This window comes from Trachypithecus francoisi, unplaced genomic scaffold (genome assembly GCF_009764315.1).
Source record: "Trachypithecus francoisi isolate TF-2019V2 unplaced genomic scaffold, Tfra_2.0 Lachesis_group12, whole genome shotgun sequence".
NCBI classification, from domain to species: domain Eukaryota; kingdom Metazoa; phylum Chordata; class Mammalia; order Primates; family Cercopithecidae; genus Trachypithecus; species Trachypithecus francoisi.
The window spans coordinates 118418973-118442695 of record NW_022681457.1 but is presented as its reverse complement, the minus strand read 5'-3'; the positions used below and the strand labels follow the sequence as shown (position 1 = coordinate 118442695).

Genomic DNA, 23723 nt, shown 5'->3' with positions numbered 1-23723 from the left:
CACCCGGCTCCGGCCTCGGCACGTTCCTAACGCCCTCTCCAAAGAGGATTAGAAGAAAAATGTGTTCCACACTTCGGGAAAAGACGCTCTGGAGACTGTGGGTCTGATTACTGCAGAAAAATCCGCGCAGGCGGGCTCCCCTCACTTGCTTCCCCGCTCCCACTGCCCACTTGCCCTCTTCCAAAAAGCCCCTCCAGGCTGGATCCAGCTCAAACCCATGCAGACCCCTGGGGGTGGTGCGGATCTGCGATGTCTGTGCCCAAAACTCCCGCTCAGAAGCGACACCTGTCGCAGAGCAGGAGGGAGCCGCCGCCACCAGCCCTCGGTCGTTAAAGGTGAAGATGGAGGCCAAAGCCCTCGGGAGCAAGACTGGAATTTTAAATAAGCGCCTCCAGTCTCCGCGGCGGCAAGTCTTAAAGCTACCTTAAGAACGCAAAAGTTCCAGGGGCTGGCCGACCGCCAGCTCTCTAACCCCAGAAGGCCTGTGAAGGGAGGGCCCCATCTCTCACTGCCTCGCAGGGGCACTGGGGGATCCCACCTGAGACACGCAGGATCGGCAGCAGTTTTCCGCTTCTTCCCGTCCAATTTTATTGCCAGCAAGCCCCAAACAAAAGACCCTCTGCATTCATCCCTGGGCAAGGAGAGGTCGGTCCATCCAGCCTTCTGGAACCAAAGACTGGGGTATTGGGAACCCCTCCATCTCCCAGATCCGCTTTAACCACGCTGTAGATAGAGACGCCGGATCAGCCCGGTGCTGGCCGCCTGCAAGGGGAAAGGAGCCCTCTTCAGGGAAGCAGTCCAGGAAACCAAAGGGCCTCCCCTCCCAAGGCTGTTTCCCCCACAGAGCCACTAGCCAGGGGGAGCCCCTGATCACTGAGGCTTGAACCAAACCTGCCTCTTCCTCATTTCCAGACCGTCTCCCTAAATGGTAACCACCAGGGAAGAAACCCCTAAGCTGACATGCCCACCCCTCAGTTACCAGCTCCCAAACACCTCTCTAATCCCTTTCAAAGGTCCCCTGCCCTTTGGTAGAAAAACTCTGATTTACAATATTTCTCATCACCAGAAAGCCGCCCCCATCATTAACCTTGGCTCCAATTCCCAAGGCGAGGCTGAGAAAGTCAAGAAAGAACAGTTCTAACTGCTTAATTTGGCAACAAATTAGAGCCGAGATGCTCATCAGTCATAATCCTCTCCCCATCCTGTTCTTCCCTATGACTGCAACTAGGTAATATTATTTAATGTCCAAAAGCAAAATGAAACAAAAACTGGAATGCTAGAAATAAATGGATTTTTTACGACAAATCTCCAGTTTTTGTTGTTGTTGTTTTGGGGGGAGGGGGCGGTTTGAGATGGTGTCCTGCCCTGTCTTCAGGCTGGAGTGCAGTGGTGCAATCTCAGCTCATTGCAATCTCCGTCTCCCGGGTTCAAGCGATTCCCCTGCCTCAGCCTCCCCAGCAGCAGCTGAGACACAGGCACCCACCACCACGCCTGGCTAATTTTTTGTATTTTAGCAGAGACAGTTTCACCCTGTTGGCCAGGATGATCTCAGTCTCCTGATCTCGTGATCCGCCTGCCTCAGCCTCCCAAAGTGCTGGGATTACAGGTGTGAGCCACCATGCCCGGCTCTCCAGTTATTTTTAAAGAAGAGCCCTTATTATTGTTAAACTATTAAATGGGCATTTTAATGACAATGGGCCAAAAATGCATGACGTTAAAAGCAATCCCTAAAACAGTGAACATTCGGTAAACTGCAGTTGCGAGAACAAGCCTATCATTAAGGTTACTGTTTTAGGAGACAAGATTCTCATGTTTGCTGATCATAGAGCTCGTAATTACATCTCAGTGACAATTCCAAAATCAAAATATTTTTTAATATACTGGTTACAAAGGCATCAAGGAAAAACACTTTTTCCGGCTGGGTGCAGTGGCTCACGCTTGTAATCCCAGATCACGGATCACCTGAGGTCAGGAGTTCGAGACCAGCCTGGCCAACATGGAGAAACCCCGTCTCTACTAAAAATACAAAAATTAGCTGGGCATGGTGGCGGGCACCTGTAATCCCAGCTACTCAGGAGAGTGAGGCAGGAGAATCGCTTGAACCCAGGAGGCAGAGGTTGCAGTGAGCCAAGATTGCGCCACTGCACTCCAGCCTGGGTGACAGAGCGAGACTGTCTCAAAAATAGAAAAAAAACTTTTTCCAAGAGAGTTGAAAAAGCTCATCATCTTCTGCACATACCATACTCAATTTCCATTCCAGAGCTACATGAACTCCTCATCCAGGAACCCCCAAGCCCTGCCTGAGGCCAGTTCGTTCAACAATGCATATCCACGCTGTGGCCACCTGGCACCGTCGGTTTCTCAAGGGCAATGAAATGCTTGTACATACACCACCTCACAGCCAGTCACATAGATCAAAACTCTGCCCCATACCTCCTCCTCGGCAGGGGTGAAGCGGCGTCACTCAAGACCGCAGTGTCCTCTGCAGTGAAGGCTCAGTGCCCACCTGCTCCACCAAGACTTTCGTTGCACTTGAAGCCTCTTTGGGAAAGTGTGGACCCTGCACCACCTGAATTCCAACCAGTTGGGGTTGCAGGGGAGGAAGGAGCTTCTCAAAAAGGCAGTCCTGGGCCATGGCCCTGAACCTGAGAACATACTTGTGGAAGCCTGAGAACGTTTTATGGGTGCTCTCTGGTTTCTAGCTGTGGTGGTAGCTAACTCACTCCGCTGGTCAGCACAGCCTTTACAGACTGTTTTAGCTGGGCCCAAAATAGCCTGGGGGAAAAAAAAAGCATGTGTATTCTCAAATCCATCCCAAAGACAAGAAAATGGCTGGATTAGAAATTCAGTTTCGGCCGGGCGCGGTGGCTCAAGCCTGTAATCCCAGCACTTTGGGAGGCCGAGACGGGCGGATCACGAGGTCAGGAGATCGAGACCATCCTGGCTAACACGGTGAAACCCCGTCTCTACTAAAAATACAAAAAACTAGCTGGGCGAGGTGGCGGGCGCCTGTAGTCCCAGCTACTCCGGAGGCTGAGGCAGGAGAATGGCGTAAACCCGGGAGGCAGAGCTTGCAGTGAGCTGAGATCCGGCCACTGCACTCCAGACCGGGCGACAGAGCAAGACTCCATCTCAAAAAAAAAAAAAAAAAAAAAAAGAAATTCAGTTTCTTCTTCGTAGAGATGAGCACTATGATGGCACCGTTTAACAGGCAGTCCCCACCTGCTTCCTGTAGGTGGAGGGCCACCTCCTTGCAGGGATGGCAAATCCCCACACCAAGCCTCTCTGCTACTCTCTTCTCCCTCAAAGAGAATCAACCCCACCAAACCACCTGGGCAGGTGCCAACCTGGGGTCTCCTTTGGGGGGCTGACCCATCTCTCACCGCCGTGGTGCCCCTACCCTGCAGCTTCTGCCTCCAGTCACCCCCGTGTTCTGTCCAAGCGTTACTGGGGAGATGGGCTGTCCCCTGGAACTGCCAGATCTGTAACTGTCCCACATCCTAGGTCCCCCTCCCCCGTGGGAGGGCCAGCACCTCTTGGCTTACAACATTTGGCAAGTTTAAGGGTTTGAGTCCCATGTACAAATGGAAAATGAAATCAGGTGTCAACACCAAATTCCAGGCTCCCGTGACATTATCAGTGACGTCAACAGCTGGACCATTATTGCCCCACCGCTGGGGTCCTTTTCACCCTCCAGGAAATCAAGTGTCCCCTAAAAAGGCTGAGATCGATAGCCCCAGATACCAACTGTCTGAAGACACTTGGTATTATCCAACTTGCTCACTTTCCCAGTGTTTCTGACCACCTCTGTGCTACACACCATTCATGAGGGAAGTTAGGACCCATGTATTTCAACACCTGGCTGTTCCTGAAAAGGTATGAGGACAACAGCACTCAAAACCCACACACTACTGCCATGGGAAAAGGGGGATCAGAGGCTTTTGGAGGGAAAACATATGAAGCCTTTAGGAGTGACTAGTTCGTAGCGTTTAGTGACATCAACAAACCTCATTTCCTCGGCTGCACTAGCACACTCAAAGGAAGAGGATGTCTGTGTAACTGGCATTAGCTGAGTCGAGACCGACCTCCTGTTGCAGGACTCTTATGAACTTAAATCACGGCCTGAAATTCTTCACGACCCCAGTTAGCCCCTGTGCCTCAACTATTTTCGATGCAGGCAAGTGAGGTGTGAGTCAAAACAGATACAAAGGAAACTGGTCTACAGTGTGCTTTGGGCGCAGCTGGTGTCATGGCTCTAATGGAATTCAAGTTCACACTACCTATCCCCCATCAGAAAACGGCATTTGCTGGCAAGTTGTTCCCTAGGCTCTGGATCTGGAGAAATTCTACACAAGAGAGTTCAGTGACAGCCAACTCCTGAATCTCACTGCAGCAAAACAGCACAACTAAAGGAAGAAAAGTGGAAATAAAGGACATCTTTTCTTCTAAGCCTAGTAAAGACCAACACAACTGTTGGTACAGCAACTAATTCATGAGGACAAAGCTTTTCTTAACGTGCCAGTCCTTAAAAAAACAAAGCCTCGCACAGTAATAGTAGCCAGGTGTTAGCCACTTTAATAGAAAATGTGATCAAAACTCGATTACAAGAGTTCAAAAAGTCATAGAAAACCAGTGAGTTTCAATTTTATTACAAGTTTTCAAATCTGGGACTAGTTTTTTTTCTTTTAACTTAAATGTTACCTTCAGCCCAGGGTTTTTTCACAACCAAACTAAAAATTACTACATGGGAACATCAATGCAACAAACAAAATTTGTAAACTCAAGCCACAAACTTAATAATCATGGTAAGGGACATTGCCAAAGAGCGACTGATGCCCCAGTGAAGTTTGAAAGAAACTGCTTTCTGTGAAGGCAGAGAAGAAATATGCAAGCAATTCTACTTCAAAGAAATTTGCATAGAAATGGAAAAATGCCAGAGCCTTTAACACAACTGAAATTGCAAAGCCTCAACACGTTCAACTCAATCCACAGAGCACCAAATGTTTACTGGGAGCCAAGGTAGGATTGAGCATTGAACTTCCAGCTATGCAACCCACAGGGCACAATTTCGGGTGTGGAAACCATCTGCAGGCAAGCTCTTTTAAAAACATGAATTTTAGACACCGTAAATTCTAAAGCAGACACTTCTGCATTACTGTTCGAATTTCAGAAGGGCACCGCAAGGCACCAGGGTCTTTCAAAGTCACTCACAGCAACAACTGCATCTTCTTTTGCCAGCTTTGGTCGCCCCGTTCACAGTTGTCTAGCCTCTGCACTGCGGCATACCACTGTTTGTAGAGTAACTTCTGATATTAAATCCAGTCATGGTCTAAGTGGCATGAGGCAGCTATTTCCAGGGCACCTCCCATCTCCTTGGCATGGGAGGCTTCCCAGTCACTTTTCCTTGGTGTCCCCCCTTCACCACAGTCTCCAGAGCTCTTGCCATCAGGGGCCGCCATCGCTGGGCCCCACATGGGAGACCACATCTGGAAGCACTATTCCTCCAGCTCCCTCTGCTGGAGACCGAAGTGACAGTTTGTTGCAAAGACGTAGAAACATTACTTTCACATTCATTTCTGTACACATTTAATTTAGAACCTGGGACTTCTACAATCGATTCCCCAAACCCCTTTATGGAGAGTGACGGACTACGCAGCAACGCTGAAGGAGCACAGTTTCTCTCTCTAGGAAGAAGAGGATTAACAGACATAATTGTGTATGTCAAATTTGTGATCAAAAAATGAAAGTAAGACGAATGGCCCAGAAACCCGCATTTTATTGACACTGTCATTTTCCCACAGAGAATCTTAGAAAGATGTCACGTTTTCTTTTCATGAACGAGAGGAGCCCACCTGTATCCCTGAATCATTGTTTGAGAAAAGCAACAGATGCAACTGACAGTCACACTTTTTAAAATCGAACAGTCACTACCTTCAGCCCACACCTCCACACCGGCATCTGCCTCCCCAACGGCTGTCAGTTCCGTAAAGTCACCCTCTCCTTCTACTCTGGTATTACCACGAGAATTGAAATTTTTAAGCAGAAAAAAAGAAGTCAAGTTACAAATAAGTGAGCGGCGAACCAAGAGAAGCCCTTTGACTATGATTTCCAATTTTCTGTTCAATCCACACTGCAGAGATACAAGGATAAACCACCATTTTGGTTCCCAAGTTTTATTCAAGAACTCATACAAAATATTCCGGATAAATGAAATTTAATCCTCATCTTCCTCCTCTTCTTCGTCCTGGTTAATCTGGAAGTAACGTAATTCGTAACTCTCTTTGCTGTTAGCAACTACACGCAACCAGTCACGTAGATTATTCTTCTTCAAATATTTTTTGGTGAGATATTTCAAATACCTGCAGAGAAAGGACATGAGAACTCCACTAGACAGTTGGTGCTTGCATTCTAAAACATTTTAACGTTTATAAAACCCAGCACTCAGAATCATTACAATTCAAGGTGTTTTCCCAAGCCTCAAAAATGGCAAAGATAAGGCAAATACACCCAGCCAAGGCTCTAAGAGTATCAGCCGCGTGCCATCGACATTGGCAGTAACAATGTGAGTAGACTGGGCGCAGTGGCTCAGGCCTGTAATCCCAGTGCTTTGGGAGGCCAAGGCAGGCGGATCACTTGAGGTCAGGAGTTTGAGACCAGCCTGGCCAACATGGTGAAACCCCATCTCTACAAAAATAAAAAAATTAGCCGGGTGTGGTGGTGCACAACTGTAATCCCAGCTACTGAGGAGGCTGAGGCACGAGGATCCCTTGAATCCAGGAGGCGGAGGGTGCAGTGAGCTGAGATTGTACCATTGCATTCCAGCCTGGGTAACAGAGCGAGACTGCCTTCAAAAAGGAAAAAAAAGAAAAGAAAGGAAAAAAAAAAAAAAGAAAGGAAAAAAAAAAAAAACCAGGCCAGGAGCACCGGCTCACGCCTGTAATCACAGCACTTTGGAAGGCCGAGGCAGGCTGATCATGAGGTCAGGAAATGGAGACCATCCTGGCTAACACAGTGCAACCCCGTCTCTACTAAAAATACAAAAGATTAGCCAGACGTGACGGTGGGCACCTGTAGTCCCAGCTACTCAGGAGGCTGAGGCAAGAGAATCACTTGAACCTGGGAGACAGAGGCAGCAGCTGCAATGAGCCAAGATGGCGCCATTGCACTGAGGCCTGTCTGCTCTCCAGACAGAGCGAGACTGTCTCCAAAAAACAGAAGAGAGCAGATACCAGTTGTCCATGAAAATGCAGCAAACACCTATAAAATGGTTTTGAGTGACCACTGGAGAAAGATAACATGATAGAAATTTTACAGTTAAGTACACAACCTCAATACTTTTTATGGAGAAAATAGTGGGTTTCCAACGAGCTGTAAGCACGGCGCACACATCACCTCAGAGTCAAACCCCCTTTTGAGGTTGTCTGGATGATGACTGCTTCTTAGGGCTGTGCACACACACTTGCTCCTGCTCACCACGAGACACACAGGGACACAATGCCACCCTGCCACTGCGCTCATGCCCAGAAAGCACAAAGCCTCTCAATCGGCCTGCCCAATTGCTGCTTTAGCCAGGTGAGAGCTAAACACTCACCACAGCAGCGTGATCATTAGAAAACTCCTTTTTTTTTTGAGACAGAATCTCATTCTGTGGCCCAGGCTCACTGCAACCTCTGCCTCCAGAATTCAAGCAATTCTTGTGCCTCAGTCTCCTAAGATGCTGGGATTACAGGCGCACAACACCGTGTCCAACTAATATTTGTAATTTCAGTAGAGACGGGGGTTTTGCCATATTGGCCAGGCTGGTCTCACCTCAGCCTCCCAAAGTGCTGGGATTACAGGAGTGAGCCACTGCGCCCAGCCAAAACACTCATTCTTTATGGAAAGGCAACTACTGGCTTTTGTGCCCAACACCCTAACTACATAAAGATGACCTAGGTCGGGCGCGGTGGCTCAAGCCTGTAATCCCAGCACTTTGGGAGGCTGAGACGGGCGGATCACGAGGTCAGGAGATCGAGACCATCCTGGCGAACACGGTGAAACCCCGTCTCTACTAAAAAATACAAAAAACTAGCCGGGCGAGGTGGTGGGCGCCTGTACTCCCAGTTACTCAGGAGGCTAAGGCAGGAGAACGGCGTGAAGCTGGGAGGCGGAGCTTGCAGTGAGCTGATATCCGGCCACTGCACTCCAGCCTGGGTGACAGCGAGACTCCGTCTCAAAAAAAAAAAAAAAGATGACCTAAGGGCTGGGCGCGGTGGCTCATGCCTGTAATCCCAACACTTTGTGAGGCCAAGGTGAGAGGATCAAGGGATCCTAGACTAGCCTGAGCAACATAGCAAGACCCTGTCCCTACACAACATTTATTTTTAATAAAAAAAAAAAAGATGAACTGCACCACAATCTTGGCACCTCTCTCACCAGCTTGCTTACGTGGTCCTGAGGCTATTCCGAATCTTCCCAAGCCATAAAGAGGGAATTTCACAACACACAAACCCACGGCAGAGCCAATTCATCTAACCAAGCTGTTTCTCCCACAGTGAAAGGGGACCCCTGGTGCTAACCATCTCTTCAGACCATAGCAAGGATTACATGGGATGCTCAGATAGATCCCTGGCATATTTTTTATTTTTATTTTTTTTTGAGACAGAATTTCGCTCTTGTTGCCCAGGCTGGAGTGCAATGGCGCGATCTTGGCTCATCACAACCTCCGCCTCCTGGGTTCAAGCGATTCTCCTGCCTCAGCCTCCCGAGTAGCTGGGATTTCAGGTGTGCGCTACCACACCCGGCTAATTTTTGTATTTTTAGTAGAAATGAGGTTTCTCCATGTTGGTCAGGCTGGTCTGAAACTCCAGACCTCAGGTGATCCACCTGCCTCGGCCTTCCAAAGTGCTGGGATTACAGGTGTGAGCCACCGTGCCCAACCTGGATCCCTGGCATATTAACAGGGACCCAAATGTCATGAACCAACAGACTCACCATCTCCAAAAAAGGAGCACTGTGACAGTGCTCCACACCAACAAAGCAATCTCCACACCAACAAAGCAATCACCACCAAGTGTGAAGATGTCAATTCAACTGTCCACTTTTCCCTACACAAAGATAAATCAATTTGGTCATTCCATCCAAAAAGTATACTTTTGTCAATTATTTCCACCATATTGTATTCAGATGAGGTTGTTTAATTCACAATTTCAGGTGGTTTAAATTTTTCCTGATACAGTCGGGCATGGTGGGGCACTCGTGTAGTCCCAGCTATTTGGGAGGCTGAGGCAGGACTGTTTGAGCCAGGAGATGAAGGCTAGAGTGAGTTATGATTGCCCCACTGCTCTCCAGCCTGGGCGACAGAGTAAGACCCTATCTAAAAAAGGGGGAAAAAATCCCTAATAGAACACTGGGGGAAAAAAATCAGGTTTAAAAAACAAAAAACAAACCAAAAAAAACCCTGTACAGGCTGGGCACGGTGCCTCACGCTGTAATCCCAGCACTTCGGGAGGGCAAGACAGGTGGATCACCTGAAGTCAGGAGTTCCCGACCAGCCTGGCCAACATGATGAAACCCCGCCTCTACTTAAAATACAAAACATTAGCCGGGCATCATGGAGGGCTCCTATAATCCCAGTTACTTGAGAGGCTGAGGCAGGAGAATTGCTTGAACCTGTAAGGCAGAGGTTTCAGTGAGCTGAGATCGCGCCATTGCACTTCAGCCTAGACAACAAGATCAAAACTCCTTTTCAAAAAAAATAAACAAATAAAAACCCTGTACAAATTCAGAGACCGAAAAAGTTCTAGATTCGGGACACCTTGAACCTTTCAGGAAAATAAACTGTTATCATCAAGAAAGGAAAGCTGTGATAGATGACCAAGGCACCTTCCCTTCTCTACTGGAGAAAGAACGGAAAACTGGCGAAAACGGAAGTGACGCATGCCAGGAGACACTCTCGCCCTGATAAACAGCTCACAGAACGGTAACAGAATCTTCCCCAAGGGCTCTGCTACGGCCCAGCAGGCCAGACGGAGGCTTTGTACCCCCCGGAAGCCCCACTCTCATTGCTTCCCAGGCAGACTGTGAGGACTTCACTGAGGCTTCAAAGTCATTTCTTCACTGACATGGCTAAAAATAAAAGCATTAACTACAACCAATTTGTACTAACATACCTTAAAATTTCCCACCACTTGATTTAGTATGTTGTTTTTTGTTTCCTGTGTTTTTTTGAGACAGAGTTTTGCTCTTGTTGCCCAGGCTGGAGTGCAATGGTGCAATCTCAGCTCACCACAACCTCCGCCTCCCTGGTTCAAGCAATTCTCCTGCCTCAGCCTCCCGAGTAGCTGGGATTACGGGCATGCACCACCACCCTCAGCTAATTTTGTATTTTTAGTAGAGACAGGGTTTCTCCATGTTGGTCAGGCTGGTCTCGAACTCCCAACCTCAGGTGATCTTCCAACCTCCCAAAGTGCTCGAATTTAGTATGACTAAAAGCTCCTAATAGGCCACAGCCTCAGGCTAGGAGCTGAGTATAAGCATATCCAATCCTTCAGCAACTGGTAAAGTATTTTAACCTCATCCTCAAAAACCAACACATAACATTTGAGGGAACTAACAAATTAATGCCTCCATTTTGAAATGAAAGAAAATGGGCCCCCAGGAATTAATATCCAATTCTTCAGCAACTGGTAAAGTATTTTAACCTCATCCTCAAAAACCAACACATAGCATTCGAGGGAACTAGCAAATTAATGCCTCCATTTTGAAATGAAAGAAAATGGGCCCCCAGGAATTAACTAGAGTGGACTCGGTCTAAATTGAGGTCTTCAGATTCCTTGTTCAGTGCCAAAGTAGCACTTACAAGGGAAGCAACTGGAATTCAAAAGGAAAGCTCTTGGCCGGGCATGGTGGTTCACACCTGTAATCCCGGCACTTTTGGGAGGCCAAGGCAGGTGGATCACCTGAGGTCAGGAGTTCAAGACCAGTCTGGCGAACCCGGCGAAATCCCGTATCTACTAAAAATACAAGAATTAGGTCAGGCACGGTGGCTCACGCCTGTAATTCCAGCACTTTGGGAGGCCAAAGCAGGTGGATTACAAGGCGAGGAGTTCGAGACCAGCCTGGCCAAGATGGTGAAACCCTGTCTCTACTAAAAAACAAAAAAAATTAGGCAGGTGTGGTGGCAGGCACCAGTAATCCCAGCTACGCAGGAGGCAGAGGCAGGAGAATTGCTTGAACCTGGGAGCTGGAGGTTGTAGTGAGCTGAGATCGCGCCACTGCACTCCAGCCTGGGTGACAGAGTGAGACTCTGTCTCAAAAAAAAAAAGGAAATACAAGAATTAGCCGGGTGTGGGGCAGGTACGGTGGCTCATGCCTATAATCCCTGCACTTTGGGAGGCCGAGGCAGGCAAATCACCTGAGGTTAAGAGTTCAAGACCAGCCTGGCCAACGTGGTGAAACCCTGTCTCTACTAAAACTACAAAAAATTATCCGGGCATGGTGGCACACGCCTACAATTCCAAAAACTCGGGAGGCTGAGGCAGGAGAAACGCTTGAACCCGGGAGGCAGAGGTTGCAGTGAACCAAGATGGCGCCATTGCACTCCAACCTGGGCAACAGAGCAAGACTCGATTTCAAAAACAAAAGGTAAGTTCTTATTGTGATCTGGAGACAGGAAGCAATTTTTTTTTTTGAGATAGGGTCTCACTCTGTCACCCAAGCTGGCCTGCAGTGGCACAATCACAGCTCATTACAACCCTGACCTCCTGGACTCAAGCCATCCTCCCACTTCACCCCCCCAAGTGGCTGGACTACAGGCACATGTCACCATGCCCAGCTAATTTTAACCCTTGTAGAGACGGAGGTCTCACTGTGTTGCCCAGGCTGGTCTCAAACTCCTGGGCTCAAGCGATCATCCTGTATCAGCCTCCCAAAGTGCTGGGATTACAAGCATAAGCCACTGTGCCCAGCCAAGAATATTTCTGAGAAAACAGTCTTGTAAGCAAGTCTGAGTACCCTACTGTTTAAAATAATTTAGCCTGGGCGGGCATGGTGGCTCAGGCCTGTAATCCCAGCACTTTGGGAGGCCAAGGCAGGTGGGTCACTTCAGGGGAGGAGTTTGAGAGCAGCCTGGCCAACATGGTGAAACCCCAGTCTCTACTAAAAATACAAAAATTAGCTGGGCGTGGTGGCAGGTGCCTGTAATCTCAGCTACTCAGGAGGCTGAAGCAGGACAACTGCTTGAACCCGGGTGGTGGAGGTTGCAGTGAAATGAGATTGCACCACTGCACAACAGCCTGGGCAATGGAGTGAGACTCCAGCACACACACAAAAAAACTTCAGCCTATGAAAGACAAAATCAAAAGTTGACTATTGTTAACGACCATAATAGCATTCATCCACTGCCTTCTGCACTGGGCATAGTTCCAGAAATTAACAGATGCAAACCAATCACTCTGCGGGTGCCCCCACTCCCGTGCAGGGAAAAGGTGGGCTGAGCACTGGGTGCACACAGGCCACACACACTTCCCTCCCGTACCTTTTGGAGAAAGGCACCTCAGATGTCACGGTGATCTTGCTCTTGCTCCTTTCGATGGTCACCACCCCTCCACCAAGGTTCCCAGCTTTTCCGTTCACTTTGATCCTTTCTTGCAAAAACTGCTCCTGTATAAATCATTAAATTGACCAATGAAGTGACAGGTTCATCTGTCTTAACAGAATATTTTATTTTTTTGTCTCCCAATACTGAACTAATATCGTTTTTTGTTTTGGTTTTGGAGACAGTCTCACTCTGTCGCCCAGACAGGAACGCAGCCGCACAATCACAGCTCACTGCACTCTCAACCTCCCAGGCACTTTCAAGTCTCCACCTCCTAGACTCAAGTGATCCTCCCACCTCAGCCTCTCGAAGTGCTAGGATTACAGGCATGAGCTATCCCACCTGGCCCCAGCTAATGTTATAATTTTTTTTTTTTTTTTTTTGAGATGGAGTTTAGCTCTAGTTACCCAGGCTGGAGTGCAATGACACAATCTTGGCTCACTGCAACCTCCGCCTCCCGGGTTCAAGCCCTTCTCCTGCTCAGCCTCCTGAGTAGGTGGGATTACAGGCATTCGCCGCCACACCCAGCTAATTTTGTATTTTTAGTAGAGACCGGGTTTCTCCATGTTGGTCACGCTGGTCTCAAACTCCCGACTTCAGGTGATCTGTCCACCTCTGCCTCCCAAAGTGCTGGAATTACAGGCGTGAGCCACTGCGCCTGGCTTAATTTTAAGAGAAGGGGTCTCTCTATGATGCCCAGGTTAGTCTCAAACTCCTGGGCTCAAGCGATCCTTCCACCTCGGTCTCCCAAAGCGTTGGGATTACAGGTGTGAGCCACCACACCTGGCCCTAATATCTGTTTCTTAAATGTTCAGTCTTTTTAAAAAATGGTAACAAATCCCATTTACATACATACTATGAGACGACATCCCACCATAAACATACTTGACTTCTTCCACACAAGGTGAACTATGCCTCTCCATGAAAGGCTTAGGGGGCAACACAAGAGTAGACAGGAAACCCAAGGCCAAATTTTTATGAGATAGGCCTGTAATCCCAGCACTTTGGGAGGCTGAGGTGGGTGGATCACCTGAGCTTGGGAATTTGAGACCAGGCTAGGCAACATGGCGAAACCCTATCTCTACAAAAAATACAAATATTAGCCAGGTGTGGTGGCATGCACCTGTAGTCCCAGCTACTCAGGAGGCTGAGGCAGGAGGATTGCTTGAGCCCAGGAGGTGGAGGTTGCCATGAGCCGAGATCACACCACTGCACTCCAGCCTGGGGGACAGAGAGACCCTGTCTCAAAAAATACACAAATAAAACAAACTTTTACAAGGTCCATGCAACCAAAGCTAAAAGCAACTTCTGAATCTAAGGTGTATAAAACACTGTTCACAGCACTATCAAAAAATAAGCCTTCAACCTAGTAGAAAGAGCAAAGACATAGTGACCGAAACAATTCTAGACCTGGTCCGGGGCCATGTGTGGTACAGCAGAAGCAGCAGTCACTCAGGAGCCTGAGACGTTCTCTGCAAACTTCTGTGTGGGCCTCGGTAAGACTTTCACCTCCTTGTTGTGTGCTTCAGAAAGCTTTGCCCAAAAAGGACCTTTTGAGTTGTTTTCTTGCTATTGCAATGACATGAAGTCCCTTTCAGCTCAAAATTCCTGTGATTTTCTATTTAAAAACTCCCATACAAAATATGTTAACTGGCTGGGTGCAGTAGCTCACGCCTGTAATTCCGGCACTTTGGGAAGCCAAGGCAGGAAGATCGCTTGAGCCCACAAGTTCAAGACGAGCCTGGGCAACTTAGTTGGAAGACCCTTTTTCTATAAAAAGATTTAAAAATTAGCTCGGTATGGTGGTGCATGCCTGTGGTCCCAGCTATTCCAGAGGCTGAGATGGGAGGATCACTTGGGCCTATGAGGTTGAGGCTACAGTGAGCCAGGATCATGCTATTGCCCTCCAGCCTGGACAACAGACCCTTTCTCAAAAAAAAAAAAATTGGGGATGCCAAGGCGGGCGGATCACAAGGTCAGGAGATCGAGACCATCCTGGCTAACACTGTGAAACCCCGTCTCTACTAAAAATACAGAAAATCGGCCGGGCGTGGCGGTGGGCACCTGTAGTCCCAGCTACTCGGGAGGCTGAGGCAAGAGAATGGCGTGAACCCAGGAGGCGGAGCTTGCAGTGAGTCCAGATCGCGCCACTGCACTCCAGCCTGGGCGACAGGGGGAGACTCTGTCTCAAAATAAATAAATAAATAAATAAAAATTTGGGGCCGGGCGCGGTGGTTCACGCCTGTAATCCCAGCACTTTGGGAGGCCAAGGCAGGCGGATCACAAGGTCAGGAGATCGAGACCATCCTGGCTAATACAGTGAAACTCCGTCTCTACTAAAAACACAAAAAATTAGCCAGGTATGGTGACAGACGCCTGTAGTCCCAGCTACTCGGGAGGCTGAGGCAGGAGAATAGCATGAACCCAGGAGGCAGAGCCTGCAGTGAACCGAGATCACGCCACTGCACTCCAGCCTGGGTGATAAACAGCAAGACTCCCTTAAAAAAAAAAAAAAATTTGCCAGGGCACAGCGGTTCATGCTTGTAATCCAAACACTTTGGGAGGCCGAGGCGGGCAAATCACCTGAGGTCAGGAGTTCGAGACCAGACTGGCCAACATGGCAAAGCGCCATCTCTACCACAAAAATACACAAATTAGTTGGGCATGGTGGCGCACGCCTGTAATCCCAGCTACTCGGGAGGCTGAGAAAAAGAATCACTTAAACCTGGGAGGTGAAAGTTGCAGTGAGTCAAGATCACGCCATTGCACTCCAGCCCGGGCAACAGAGTGAGATTCTGTCTCAAAAATAAATAAATAAAAATAAAATAAAATAAAATAAAAGGGTCAGGCACGGTGGTTCATGCCTGTAATCCCAGCACTTTGGGAGGCCAAGGCGGGTCAATCACCTAAAGTCAGGGGTTCGAGACCAGCCTGACCAACATGGAGAAACCCCATCTCTACTAACAATACAAAAATTAGCCAGCGGTGGTGGCGGGCGCCTGTAATCCCAGCCACTCCGGAGGCTGAGACACCAGAATGGCTTGAACCCGGGAAACGGAGACTGCAGTGAGCCGAGATTGCGCCATTGCACTCCAGCCTGGGCAACAAGAGCAAAACTTGGTATCAAAAAACAAATAAAATAAATAAAATAGCCGGGCGCGGTGGCTCAAGCCTGTAATCCCAGCACTTTGGGAGGCCGAGACGGGCGGATCACGACGTCAGGAGATCGAGACCATCCTGCTAACATGGTGAAACCCCGTCTCTACTAAAAAATACAAAAAACTAGCCGGGCGAGGTGGCGGGCGCCTGTAGTCCCAGCTACTTGGAGGCTGAGGCAGGAGAATGGCGGGAACCCGGGAGGTGGAGCTTGCAGTGAGCTGAGATCCGGCCACTGCACTCCAGCCTGGGTGACAGAGCGAGACTCCGTCTCAAAAATAAATAAATAAATAAATAAATAAAATAAACAGCATATGTTAACCAGAGATGGGGCACAGAGTGATTAGGTCAGAAATCTTAAATTCTGCATCTCAAGATTCATAAATGACTTAAGTTTTCTATCCTAAGGAGGCTTCCAGAAGGAAAGACAATCACACAAACGATGAGTGGGCTGAGGGAATGGCTCAGAGGGAGGAAGGCAGGAGTAACGCCAGAATAGGGCCACCATGTGAATACCAAACTGGAAGACACCAAAGTTGAGAAAGAGGAGGCCACAGAGAAAAGCCAGAAGTCACTGGATAGAGAAAGAACTAACGAAATAGGGGATTTCTTGAACGACACAGATACAAACAACATCTACATAAAGGCAATAAACTAAGAGATTACCCAAATTCCATTCTGGATAATTCATGACCATAATTATTTTGTGTTTAAAAATTATTTTTGTTGTAATGATACTGATCCTGGCAATAGTTCAACCTTCTGGAGAATTCAGAGCGAATGCAAATTTAGGAGACTTCTGCACACAAATCTGAATCTCCCAAACATGGCTATTAGAGGAAAAAGAATAAAATGTCAAAACCAAACTGCTGAGTCAAATGGGGCAGAGGGATTACTTAATATTTCTAGATTGCAATAAGATAGAGGAATATTGGGGAATGGGCCAAACGCAGGGGCAAAAAATCAGCACAGAGCAAGATGTGAGGGGGAAAAAAAAAAAAAAGCTCCAATTACAATTTAGCAAGCAGGGTACTTTAAATACCGAAGTTCAGATGCTTCGCATCGTAGAAAGCTTCGGGAACTGCTGCCACCTGTCCAAAGCTCCACATCTAAGCAGTGAGACCCAGGACAGAGGCAGTTCACAGTTAGGATCAGGGTCCCTCACTTATGCTTAAACACACCAAAGAGCAAAGGGGATGCCATGGACCCGATGAAATTTATCTGTTTCTCAGTAACTTTTTTTTGTTTTTGAGACGGAGTCTCGCACTATCTCCCGGGATGGAGTGCAATGGTGCTCTCCACCTCCCATATTCACACAATTCTCCTACAGAAGCCTCCCGAGTAGCTGGGATTACAGGTGCACACCACCACACCCAGCTAATTTTTTGTATCTTTAGTAGAGACGGGGTTTCACTATGTTGGCCAGACTGGTTTCGAACTCCTGACCTCATGATCTGCCCGCCTCAGCCTCCCAAAGTGTTGGGATTATAGGCGTGAGCCACCACGCCTGGCCTGTTTCTTGGTAACTTTTAAGTAAAATCATTTGTGGAAACTAAAGGAGAAAAACAAGATAGTCCTCTAACACCTCTGTGCTAGAGTCCTTCTTGCTTATTCTAAGTCCATCTCCTTTTACTCCTCACAACTGTTGCACATACAAGAGGAAGCAAGACTTGGAAACAAGTAATCTGCCCACATTCCCAGGGTGAAATGATACAGCCAGACCTGTGAAGCTGCCTATAAGCCTGAAAACAGAAATGTACCCCGGTAGGTTTTCTCAACACTATCTCAAAATGTTCGTCACCACCTGAGTGTCAGTAAGGATGTAACTTACAAAATTGGCAGCATCCATGATTCCATCTTCTACAGGGTGGGTGCAATCAAGAGTGAACTTCAGAACCTGCTTCTTTTTTTTGCCCCCCTTCGCCACAAGTTTTTTCTAAGAAAACACACAAATGATAACAGAGATAAAGATTCAATCAGGCAGAAAAACAAGATTAACAGAACCAGAAATGTCGTAGGTATAAAAGTCCATACAAATACAAAACTCATGGAGCTGTGCTCCCTTTGCAAGAGGGCCAAGAGGCATCACCGCCTGAGTGCCAGAGGTGTAATGAGGGCAGATGCTGCTCTGCAAGTTTGGGGCCTGGGGTCATGTGCTTTTGAAGGGAAAATCATTTTAGCACTCTTGACCCACTCAAACTTTTCCAGTCTCCCCAATCTGTACAGCCATGAAGGTCTCTTACTTTATGAACCACAATAAAATGAACATTTCCTTTTATTTGCCCTAACATTCCCAGATACAATTTCAAAAAATACTATTTTATTTTTTTCCAAAATTAGAATACAGGCATACAAAATGCCTTGCATACCCACAATTTTCATGAGAAATCAATCCTTCTACATGTTCAGAGTAGGGTCCTGATACATCTTAGCTCATCTCCCTTCATCCTGTCTCGTCCACCTTTTCATGAAGGGAGTTGCAAAGTATTCTAGCTGCCTGTCCACTCCAGCTCGGACAAGGTTAAGGCTAAAACTTAGAATCTTATTACAACACTACCGCCAAGAACTTCTGACATTTTGATTCATTTAATCTATGCATTAGTACTTCCAAACCACCCGGCAACGCATATCCTACAAGGTTCCAGTTTTTTCACTCTCACGAAGAGGCTTGTGTTAATCTCATCCCTCTACAAACTTGACACCATTAATGCACTTGTGCATCGTACCAACCTGTACTTTCACGTTTAAAAGCTTTGCAGAACTAAATAGACCTTTCCAAGAACACATCTTACCTTCCTTCATGTTTAAAAGAACTTCATCTAAAACTTGTGTTAACTGGATCAACTTTTCAAACATTTGGCCACTACAAAAATCACTGATTTATTTTTTTACGTCTCTTCCCAGTAACAATCTAAGACGGATGCTTTAAGATCTATTCCGAACATACACAATCAATCAAGAGACCTACCCACAATGGGTTTGATACTTCTCCATCAAGGTTTTAAACCAAAAATGCATTTAAAAGCCCAACCAGACAGAAAGAGCAGAAGAACCGGAAATGTTAACCAGGCAGTCCCAACAAAAGAGAAAAAGTAGGATCTTGGGACACAGAACACGGAAAAACAACTTTCTCAAATAACCTAGGAGGGCGCCGCACAGCCCAGTCCCAGCCTAGCTACAGGAAAATGGAATGAGAGCCTTCGCCCTATACCACCGTAGCACCCGTTCCAGTCTGTGCAGTGCGCCCTGATAAACTAATTCCCTCTGGGGACTCTGAAAAGCTCCTCAAACCCGGGCCTCCTCTCCGAAAGCACGCCGACCAAGCCGCCCTTCCGCGGATTCGTCCCTGAGTCTTGGCCGTGCACTTCCGAATGCGCGGCTCCCCAGGGTAGCAGGTCCCGTTCTTCTTCCCCGCCCTCCACTCAGGTAATCAGGCCCCGGGCCGGGGTCCAAGGACCAGTGGCCGGCCCAGCCCGCAGTCTCCAGGCTCCAGCTCCCCGCTGGCCCCTAGCTGGGGCCTGAGCCCAAGCCCCGGCCTCCGAGACCTCCCGGATCTCCCTCACGGGCCTCGGGCCGCGGCCTCCTCCGCCTACAACGTGCTGGGATCGGCAGGGGCTCTGGCCCGCTCCGGTCGACCTGCCAGCCCACCCCAGCAGGACGCTGCAGGGCGCCGTCCCCAGCAAGCCTGGGTAGATGCCGGGCTCGGCGAGGCCCACGTGCCTCCCCTGGAGCCGAGGCCTCACGCGGAGCCATACTAACCACTGGAGCCATGGCCGCAGCGGAATTAGAAAGGGAGGTGAGCGAAGTACGCAGACGCAAAGAGCCCGCAGCGCGCAAGGCACGCAGGGTCCAGGCGGCACTAATCGCTTTACCACGCCCCTCGTCCACCACCATTTCTCTTGGTTACGTACGATAGGGGAGCGATTGGTTTTCCCTGAATGCAAAACGCGTCCTCTCCCAGGCCTGGAGGGTTTCGGGGGAAGGAAGGAGGCCGGGCGGGCTGTCCCACTGCGAACGATCGTAGGGGGGAAGCCAGACTGGACGAGCCCAAAAACAAATAAAGGGATTGGCTTTACTTTTTGAAAGTCTTGGGAAGAAAAAAGAAATAAGGAAATTCACTATACTGTAAATTACCAGCTAGTGGGATGGGAATCGAATCTACTAACTTGGGGAAGTGGGGAAATTCCTTCTGGCCACGGGGAAATTTCGTTCAGAGGTCCCAATGCCAGACCACCATGGCTTCCTCCTACTTAAAAAGCCCCAGTTTGGCCGGGCGCGGTGGCTCAAGCCTGTAATCCCAGCACTTTGGGAGGCCGAGACGGGCGGATCACGAGGTCAGGAGATCGAGACCATCCTGGCTAACACGGTGAAACCCCGTCTCTACTAAAAAATACAAAAAACTAGCCGGGCGAGGTGGCAGGCGCCTGTAGTCCCAGCTACTCGGGAGGCTGAGGCAGGAGAATGGCGTAAACCCGGGAGGCGGAGCTTACAGTGAGCTGAGATCCGGCCACTGCACTCCAGCCTGGGCGACAGAGCCAGACTCTGTCTCAAAAAAAAAAAAAAGCCCCAGTTTGGAAGTTCATGCCCAGGGGCTGTCTCTCAACGCCTGTCCTTCTTACTGCCGCCAAGCCGCCCACCCGCTGATCACCACCCCCTAGTTTCCCAGCCCAAGCCTTCTAGTTTCCCATCCCAAACCAATATGTAGTTGAGGACCACCGGGAGATCTGGAAAATGCAGATTCCAATTCCAGCGGTCTCAGTGGCCTGAAATTCTGCATTTCTCACAAGCTCTCAGACGACGCTGATGCTGTGAGTCCATGGACCGCATGTGGAGAAGCAAAGGTCCTCATCCCCAGGCCCACAGGTCCCTTGAACTGGGCTACTTTGCACCCACTCACCCCCTGCGTCCTCATGGAATTATATTCCAGGATCCTGAATTGTAAATCCCTCAGTGGCACACACTCGCCACTCTCTTTACCTGGCTTCAGTGTACTCACCTAGCAAAAGTCCAATCACTGTGCTGATGGGTCTAGCTTTCAACTCAGGCCTCTGGAGCCGGTTGACCAAGCTCCAAAGCCACCTGTTGTTCTTGGCTCTACAATGCCCAGGCTGGGCCTCTGCAAACACTTCTGCTTTCCAGCTGATCCCGGTTTGGCTCTATCAATAGGGGGCTTTGCTTCCTGCTTGTTCCTGTCCTGTCTGGTGTCACCCACTCTTGCTTCTTTATCCTGGAGGTGGCAGTTGGAACATTCTGGAAGCAGCAGTGGAATCCAGTCTGCACTTATTCCAACATTTGCAGAATCAGTCTTGTTTTCTTCTCCTCAGAGACACCAGCCCTAGCGAAGCAGCACCCTCTTCTCAGATGTCTGAGTTTCACCTCCCCGTCCCCCTCCTCAGGCATCTACATCTTAATCATACCACCCTACGAGTGGTAGCTACTCCTGCAGTTGCTACTGTTGGTATTATACCCCGTCAGTTACCTAAACGCATCTTTATACCTAGGTAACAATCCTTCATATTAAATTATCTCTGTTAAAAACTATTGTTGTCTTTTGACTGGACCCTGGCTGATAATGGACCCTAAGCCAGCCCTCAGGGCTACTGACAATCCTAAATCTCTCCCCCAAGGGACTATTTCCCTTTTTTTGTTGTTGTTGTTTGGTTTTTTTGTTTTTTGTTTTTGTTTTTGTTTTTGAGACTGAGTCTTGCTCTGTCTCCCAGGCTGGAGTGCAGTGGCCGGATCTCAGCTCACTGCAAGCTCCGCCTCCCGGGTTTACGCCATTCTCCTGCCTCAGCCTCCCGAGTAGCTGGGACTACAGGCGCCCGCCACCTTGCCCGGCTAGTTTTTTGTATTTTTTTAGTAGAGACGGGGTTTCACCGTGTTAGCCAGGATGGTCTCGATCTCCTGACCTCGTGATCCACCCATCTTCGGCCTCCCAAAGTGCTGGGATTACAGGCGTGAGCCACCGCGCCTGGCCCTTTTTTGTTTTTGTTGTTGTTGTTGTTGTTGTTGTTGAGACGGAGTCTCGCTCTGTCGCCCAGGCTGGAGTGCAGTGGCCGGATCTCAGCTCACTGCAAGCTCCGCCTCCCGGGTTTACGCCATTCTCCTGCCTCAGCCTCCTGAGTAGCTGGGACTACAGGCGCCCGCCACCTTGCCCGGCTAGTTTTTTGTATTTTTTTAGTAGAGACGGGGTTTCACCGTGTTAGCCAGGATGGTCTCGATCTCCTGACCTCGTGATCCACCCGTCTTCGGCCTCCCAAAGTGCTGGGATTACAGGCGTGAGCCACCGCGCCTGGCCCTTTTTTGTTTTTGTTGTTGTTGTTGTTGTTGTTGTTGTTGTTGAGACGGAGTCTCGCTCTGTCGCCCAGGCTGGAGTGCAGTGGCCGGATCTCAGCTCACTGCAAGCTCCGCCTCCCGGGTTTACGCCATTCTCCTGCCTCAGCCTCCTGAGTAGCTGGGACTACAGGCGACCGCCACCTCGCCCGGCTAGTTTTTTTTTGTATTTTTAGTAGAGACGGGGTTTCACCGTGTTAGCCAGGATGATCTCGATCTCCTGACCTCGTGATCCACCCGCCTCGGCCTCCCAAAGTGCTGGGATTACAGGCTTGAGCCACCGCGCCCGGCCGGCCCTTTTCTTTTTTTTTTTTTTTTTGTTTTGTTTTGTTTTTTTTTTGTTTTGAGACGGAGTCTTGCTCTGTCACCCAGGCTGGAGTGCAGTGACCGGATCTCAGCTCACTGCAAGCTCCGCCTCTCGGGTTTACGCCATTCTCCTGCCTCAGCCTCCTGAGTAGCTGGGACTACAGGCGCCCGCCACCTCGCCCGGCTAGTTTTTTGTATTTTTAGTAGAGACGGGGTTTCACCGTGTTAGCCAGGATGGTCTCGATCTCCTGACCTCGTGATCCTCCCATCTCGGCCTCCCAAAGTGCTGGGATTACAGGCTTGAGCCACCGCGCCCGGCCCCTTTTCTTTTTTTTGAAACAGGCTCTCACTCTGTAGCCCAGGCTGGAGTGCAGTGGTGGGAACATGGCTCACGGAAACCTTGACATGCTAGGCTCCAGCTATGCTCCCACCTCAGCCTCCTGAGTAGCTGGGCCCACAGGTGTGCACCACCATGCCCGGCTGCATGTTTCATTTTTTTGTTTTGTTTTATTTTATTTTGTTTTGTAGAGAGTTGGTGTCTCACTATGGCAATGTTGCCCAGGCTGATCTAGAACTCTTGGGCTAAAGCAATCCTCCTGCCTCAGCTTCCCAAAGCACTAGGATTACAGGTGGGAGCCATCACAGGCTCCTTTCGTCCTTATCTACTCTTGATTTTTAGACAAGACCCATGCTCTTCCCTTTAAATATGACTCCCCATGCCAATGTGTGCAGCCTCTAGCCCTCCCTGGACTCCCCACAAGTGCAGCCAGTGGCATCCTTGGCATCTCTAGACTAGTGTCCCGTAGATCACCCTTACCCCCATGAGCCCATTCTCACCTCTTCACCCTCACCCCCACCTCCCCACACTCAAACCCTCATCCGTCACCCCACACCCCCTGCCCTGCCCCCACCTCTCCAGCCTCACCCCCATCCTCCATCCTCACTCCCATCCCATGTTCAGCACCACTCCCCACCCTGAGCTCTTGCATCTGCAACCACATTGATCTAGTCTCTAAATGTCTTCCCATTTCTGGGGCTTTGCACTTGTTCTTGCCTCTGCTTGGAACTTTTCCCAGCTTTTCTTTTTTTTTTTTTTTTGTTTTTCTTTTGAGACAGGGTCTTACTCTGTCACCTAGGTGGGACTGCAGAGGTGCAGTGACAGCTCACTGCAGCCTCAACCGCCTGGCTCAAGCGATCCTTCCACCTCAGCCTCTCAAGTAGCTGGGACTACAAGCGGGAGCCACCATATCCAGCTAAGTTTTAGTATTTTTTATAGACAGGGGGAGTCTTGCTATGTTGCCCAAGTTGGTCTCGAACTCCTGGGTTCAAGAGATTCACCCACGCTGGCCTC

At 49.0% G+C, this 23723-nt stretch overlaps 1 protein-coding gene across 5 annotated transcripts; it reads right to left on the bottom strand.

The window, feature by feature from the left end:
- Positions 1-560: 560 nt before the first annotated feature.
- On the bottom strand, positions 561-21078 carry RPL22 (ribosomal protein L22). 5 transcript variants are annotated; one of them, XM_033228627.1, is made up of 5 exons: positions 19382-19519; positions 17565-17669; positions 12518-12642; positions 8974-9086; positions 6218-6359 (listed from the first exon to the last, which is right to left on the bottom strand). In XM_033228627.1, exons 1-5 carry the CDS (start codon positions 19502-19504, stop codon positions 6352-6354), a joined length of 474 nt encoding a protein of 157 aa, XP_033084518.1. In that variant the 5' UTR covers positions 19505-19519; the 3' UTR covers positions 6218-6351. The 5 variants fall into 5 exon arrangements, with proteins under 5 accessions (XP_033084520.1, XP_033084521.1, XP_033084519.1 ...); XM_033228629.1 differs by lacking the exons at positions 6218-6359; positions 8974-9086 and adding an exon at positions 561-762; XM_033228630.1 differs by lacking the exons at positions 8974-9086; positions 19382-19519 and adding an exon at positions 20730-21078 and having other exon boundaries at positions 4559-6359.
- Positions 21079-23723: the final 2645 nt, after the last annotated feature.